The 6,079-nt window shown below is 61.0% G+C and overlaps 1 protein-coding gene across 1 annotated transcript in view; it reads left to right on the top strand.

Annotated features, from left to right (window-relative positions):
- Positions 1–6,079, top strand: part of RET (ret proto-oncogene) — a 31,396-nt gene that overhangs the window by 1,793 nt on the left and 23,524 nt on the right. Inside the window, exons 2-5 of the mRNA XM_023724845.1 lie at positions 631–918; positions 2,708–2,949; positions 3,914–4,109; positions 4,949–5,148. Of these exons, the coding sequence (XP_023580613.1) occupies positions 631–918; positions 2,708–2,949; positions 3,914–4,109; positions 4,949–5,148 (926 nt within the window). The remainder of the gene's footprint in view (positions 1–630; positions 919–2,707; positions 2,950–3,913; positions 4,110–4,948; positions 5,149–6,079) is intronic.

The raw sequence follows: 6,079 nt of genomic DNA on the forward strand, positions 1-6,079 counted from the left end.
GCTGTGTCTCAGCAGAGCTTCACGGGGAGGGGGCGTGGTACAGCCGTGGTGGGATGTGCTGGAGAGCCCCCCTCTAGCGCTGGGGAAGTCTGTCCGCCGGGCTGTGTCTTAGCAGAGCTTCACGGGGAGGGGGCGTGCATGCACTATGCGCTGTAGGAACAGACCCTGGTGAAGCTGCCCACCTGCAGGAGATGGGGGCAGGATACTCAGGGTGCCTCTTGGGTGGGGCAGTGATGTGATGAGGGTGGTGGGAGATACGGGGGGAGTTAGACACCGCTCAGGACTGCCTTCTGGGAGACAGTGATGTAGCAGGAGTCGGGGGCATGGGGGGACTTCAGCACAGAGCTCAGGGTGGCCTTCTGGGGGTGCATCGAGCAGAGTTTGAATGACCAGAGAACGTGGCACTGGTGCTTATGCAGAGGGAGCAGGGTGGCAGGACCCTGAGGCAGAAACAGGGTCCCAGGTGCAGGCTGAGGTGGGGTTAGGGGAGGGGAGGGCAGTAGGAATCACTGGGCTGGGGTGGTCAGCTCAGTGGAGCCCTGGGACCACCCTGAGGGCGGAGTTTCAGCAGCCTGCAACCTGCCTCCATCGGCCCGGCGCCCACAGGCCCTGCTGGCTCTTTCTCTGCAGATGGCGGGTTCCCCCTGCTCACCGTCCACCTCCAGGTCTTCCTCTCGCCGGCATCCCTGCGCGAGAGTGAGTGCCAGTGGCCAGGCTGTGCCCGCGTCTACTTCTCCTTCATCAACGCCTCCTTCCCCGCCTGTAGGTCCCTCAAACCCAGGGACCTCTGCTTCCCAGAGACAGGCCTGTCCTTCCGCATCCGAGAAAACAGGCCCCCCGGCACCTTCCACCAGTTCCGTCTGCTGCCTGTGCAATTCCTCTGCCCCAACATTAGCGTGGCCTACCGGCTCCTGGGAGGTGAGTGCGGCCCACGGGCCTGGCCGGGCCTTCGCGTCCACCCCACCACAACACCGTCCATTCCCTTGATGTTCCAGAAAGGCCTCTCATGTGCCCACCATGGGCCCAGTTCTGTTCTAGGGGCTAAGGGTGCAGCCTCGAGCACAGCAGGCAGAGACTCTGCCTGCCGGAGCCTTGTTCCCATGGAGGACAAAGAGGACGCCGTCCTGGGGAGGGCACGGGAAAGGTGGAGAGCCTGCTTCAAATAGGGGTCAGGGACAAGGGCGGCAAGGGTGGAGATGTTCAGGGTGAGGGCGGGCCACGAGGGCTGTCAGGACTGCCTCTCTTAGGGACATGGAAGGGCTTCGGTTCCTGTGCTGGGAATGATTTGGATGGGCAGGTTTCAGGAGGAAGCAGGCAGGCATTTAGGAGGCTGCTGAGAAATTGGGTGCATGAGGACGGGGACAGGACAGAGGGTGGGAGCAGTGGAGCCGAGACACAGGCAGCCTCTGGCACGTTTTGAAGGGAGAGCCAGCTGGCTTTCCTGGTGGGTCGGACGTGGGATGCTGAGGGAAAAAGGACAAGCCTGGTTCCAGGGATTCTGCCTAAGCAGCTGCAAGGCCAGAGAGGCCGGGGAGGGGGATTGGTGTGGATCCGAGTGGAGGCAGACAGAAGGCGGCTGAAGAGCTGAAGCTCACAGGGGTCAGAGGCTGGTCTGCTGGAGGGCAGTGGAACCGGGCCCACACCAGACTTTGCACCCAAGAACCTGGTGATGGTGCCACAGAAATTCTAAACGGAGGCCCAGGGCGTTCACCCACACGCCCTTCCCGTCTCTCCTCTGCCCTGCTTCGGGGTCTTTGTGCGAGACAGCCAGCAGCACAGCACGTGGCTTTGCACGCTGCCCTTTCCTCTACACTTAAATTGTGCTTAACACGTGTTTTGTGTTCAGGAGGAATAGAGGAAAGCATTATGTGGTGAGCGTCCCCAGCGTGCTGTGTGGTCCGCGGCCCTGTGCAGGGCGTGTGTCCGCAGGTGGCCGTGTCACCAGCGTGACCTCCAGGCAGCCAGCAGTGCACCTTGCCTGGGCTTTCTCCTGAGGGCAGAGTGTCGGCAGGGCTGGGTGGAAGGTGTGCTCTGGGTGTTGGAAGATGACTGGAGTCCTTGGGTGTCATCAGGCAGAGCAGGGCTGGCCCAAACAGGCCACCTTGGCCACCGTCACCCCGTCCTATGGCGAGGAAGCTGAGACGTGGATCCGCCACACCGCAGGAGGTGGTGGGGCGGGGTGTTGCGAGCGCGCGTTGGTGCTGTCAGACGGCACACACATCTGCTGTGTGTGTTTTCTAGTGCTGGGATTGTGGCTCGTTTCCTTGTTTCTCATATTCTCTAAATGAGCTCGTAGTGCTCCCATAGTTTAGAAAATTCCCAGCGCTACTTTTTTAGAAACAGCAAAGGCCCATGCCTGGGTGTCTGGGCCTGCAGCCTGGCCTGTGCTGGAGCGCTCCCAAGTGGCGCCACCCTTCACTGCCACCAGTCCCAGGCCCCCAAGGGCACGGGCGGCGCAGGCCCTGGGAGGCCTTGGCCACCAAGCACTGGTTCAGAGACCCACCTAGGCCCTCCTCGCAGGTTGCTCAGCACAGGCCTCTTGTCCTGCCCTTCCCATAGCGCCGCGGGGTTGTACCGAGGAGGCGGGCGTGGGGCCACAAGGCCAGCGTGCAGGAGAAGCAGCCAGCACACCCTGTGTCTGACCCCAGACCCCTCCCCCCAAGGAAGGCAGTTCCTGGTCACCAGGTCCTGGTCTGCTTGGTCCCAGGTGAGCACCTGCCCTTCCGCTGCGCCCCAGACAGCATGGAGGTAAGCACCCTTCGGGCCCTGGACCGAGAGCAGCGGGAGAAGTACGAGCTGGTGGCCGCGTGCACAGTGCAGGCTGGAGCCCGTGAGGAGGAGGTGATGGTGCCCTTTCCCGTGACCGTGTATGATGAGGACGACTCGCCACCCACGTTCCCTGGGGGCCTCGACACCGCCAGCAGCGTGGTGGAGTTCAAGCGGAAGGAGGTGCCTGTCCGTCCTCATATCTGTTTTTCTGTCCATCTGCCTTTTTGGGTGTCTGTCTCTCCATCCGTCCGTTTATTCCTCTGTCTGATCAGCTGCCCATCTACCTGTGTGTCTGTCTGGCTGACTGTCTGCCTGCCTGTCCATCTGTCAGGGTTTACTGCCAATCTCCAGGGCATGGGAGGAGAAGGGGGAGAGGGTGAGGCCCTGGGGCATGTCTGTGGGTGCCTGAGCTCACACAGCCCAGCCCTGGTGCCTGGAGCACCCCCTTCCATCTTTGCAGTCCTTACAGGAAGGGGGAAGCTGGGTCCCACAGGGGAGAGAGCCGGGGATTGGTGAGAGACAGGGTGGTCCTGCAGGATCTCTCCAGGATCTTGGCTGCACAGGCCTCCCCATCTGGTCCACAAAGGGTGGCGCTTGACTGCCCTCTGCTGGGCCTTGGGCCATCCTGCAGCCAGGCCTACAGCTCACTGATTCTCTGGGCACCCAGGGCAGGTTTGGCAGGTGGGGAAAACAGGAATAAAGCACTTTTTGTAAAGAAGTGGGGGGTCTCTTGAGCAGAGACATGCTCTGAACCTTCCTGGAGACACCCTCCAGCCTGGTGTGCAAGGGTGCTGGGAGAAGGGTCCTCTGGGATTCACCTGGGCTTGGGTCCTGCCACTGTGTGGCCTCAGGCTGAGCCTGCCCACTTGGCCCAGCTTCGTCAGGGCAGAATGTAAGCAAAGGTCTGTGGCAGCTGCCCCATTGAGCCCTGCAGGAAGTCTGTAGGCACTCTTATCTTACCTGTTGTACAGGGAGGCCCCTTGGGATCTCAGCCCAAGTCAGCCTGTCCCCAGAGCCAGCACTCTGGGGGCCACATGCTCGGGCGCCCCATGAGCTGCACCAGGGCGCACACACATCCTCACAAGGTCTCAGGGACAGTGGGGACCCTGCCACCCACCTTGACATGGCATCCTGTCCTCCGTAGGGAACTGTTGTGGCCACGCTGCGGGTCTTCGATGCAGACGTGGTGCCAGCGTCTGGGGACCTCTCCAGGCGGTACACGAGCACGCTGCTCCCAGGGGACACCTGGGCACGCCAGACCTTCCGCGTGGAGCACACGCCCAACGAGACGTTGGCCCCAGGCAACGGCAGCTTCGTGCGGGCCACAGTGCATGAATACAGTAAGACAGGCTGTCCTGGACTCACAGCTCCCCCCACTCGCGCCTGCTTATCTGCCCCAGCCCTTCCCGTGTCTGCAGGGTCCCACGTGCTCCTCTCTTTCTCCAGCTGCTCACATTAGACCCTGCGGGCCCCATCTCGCCGCCCTGGGCTCACCACCCACGCGGACACACATGTCACTCCCAAGGTGGCCTGAGGTGCCAGGGAGTTTTGACACGTACCCACAGAAGCACACACGCACACATACCTGCTGCCAGCAGCTCCCTGCTAGCAGGCGTTGGTGGACGGTAGCCATCTCTCATGCCTTGAGTGGGGGATTCTGAGCTGGTTGTCCTATGCAGGCTTCCAGAATGCTCCAGCAGGTTAGGCTCCAAGTGGCCACAGTGCTCACGCGCTCGATGGGCAGCTTATATAAAATGGCCTTTAATTCCCTGCCTCGCACCCCCACTCTCCTACCCATACTGTGTGTCGTGGGATCACCTTCCAGATACTAACCACTTACACTTGGGTCCTGGTTTGGGGATCTGCTTCAGGAGGAGTCCAGGTTCACGTGTACCTTAACCCTATTCACATGCACACATGCCCCCACTCACACTGTCACACCCACGCACACAGGTCATCTCCTGGCCAGAAAGGGTTCTTTGGGCACCCAGTTCAGCCTGGCAGTGGAAATGTCTGTGCTGTCTCTAACTTGGCAGGGCCCCAGGCCTGTCACCTGTGCCCCGGGCTGCGTGTGAGGCAGGGGCGTGCATCTGGAGAAGGTGCACAGTGGGCATGGGGTGTGGCCGGCGGCCCAGAGCCAGCTCCAGAATCATCACTGCCCTCCCCACACCCACCGCAGGGCTTGTGCTGAACCGGAGCCTCCCCATCTCAGAGAGCCGCGCCCTGCAGCTGGCTGTACTGGTCAACGACTCCGACTTCCAGGGCCCAGGGGACAGTGCCCTGCTCCTACACTTCAATGTCTCTGTGCTGCCTGTCAGCCTGTGCTTCCCCAGCACCTATTCTTACGTGGTGAGCAGGAGGGCCCGCCGCTTTGCCCAGGTGAGCCCACACCACGTCACCTGCCGGGGGGGCGGTGTGGGACATTCCCCTCCCTGCCCACCCGGTACGTGGAGCTGGCCCGGGTTGTAGCCCGACACAGGGCCGGCGAAGGCCTGCCAGGGTCAAAGCACAGGGCTGGTGCGGTCCTTGGGCGCTCTTTCTTTGCTTTTCCCTTCTTTGGCAGTCTTTAGACATGTTTTGTACTAACATGAGAGCAAGGCCAGTAGAGCTACACATCCTGACTCGGAAAGATGTTCCTTAAGGGAAAAAGTGGTTTGCAGAACTGTTGGTCTCACTTGACTTCATTTGTGCAAAAACAAATCTTCATCAGTGGGAATTTGCAAGTGTGTGAACACAGACAGCAATTGACAGTGGCTGCTTCTGGGGAAAAGGCGGGGGCTTCCACCTTGTCACTGGAAAATAACAGAAGTGAAAAATTACAAGGTAATCAGCATTCATTAAGGAAGAGAAGAACATGGAGCAGTACTCGGTGTGGAGCACTGTGGTGCGGTTCATTCTAGCATGTCTTTCCCTAGCACTTTTCTGTTTGGCTGCAAGTACAGCGTGTACCTCGTCTCGCACCCCATGTTCCCTTGACGGAGCAGTGTGTGGATCAGCGCGTGGATCCGTTCTCTCTGGCACGCCGCGTTTACTGGCCAGCTCTCTTGTCCTCGTGGTGCTGCCACGTCCCTGGAAGTAGTTCCCACACCCCATCCACTCCTGGTGGCTGCCTGTGTCCAGCCCACCTAGGGCCCGCTTGCTGCCGGCCCTGGCCTCTCATAAAGCTCTGGGCATCCCCAGCTGTGGGTGGGGGGCCTGGGGCTGACGAGGAGAGTGGAGGAGGTCTCCACAGAGGCCTGGACCAGGGGTGGGCGGGGGGCCTGGGGCTGACGAGGAGAGTGGAGGAGGTCTCCACAGAGGCCTGGACCAG

This window comes from Trichechus manatus, unplaced genomic scaffold, assembly GCF_000243295.1.
Source record: "Trichechus manatus latirostris isolate Lorelei unplaced genomic scaffold, TriManLat1.0 scaffold00265, whole genome shotgun sequence".
Classification (NCBI taxonomy): Eukaryota; Metazoa; Chordata; class Mammalia; order Sirenia; family Trichechidae; genus Trichechus; species Trichechus manatus.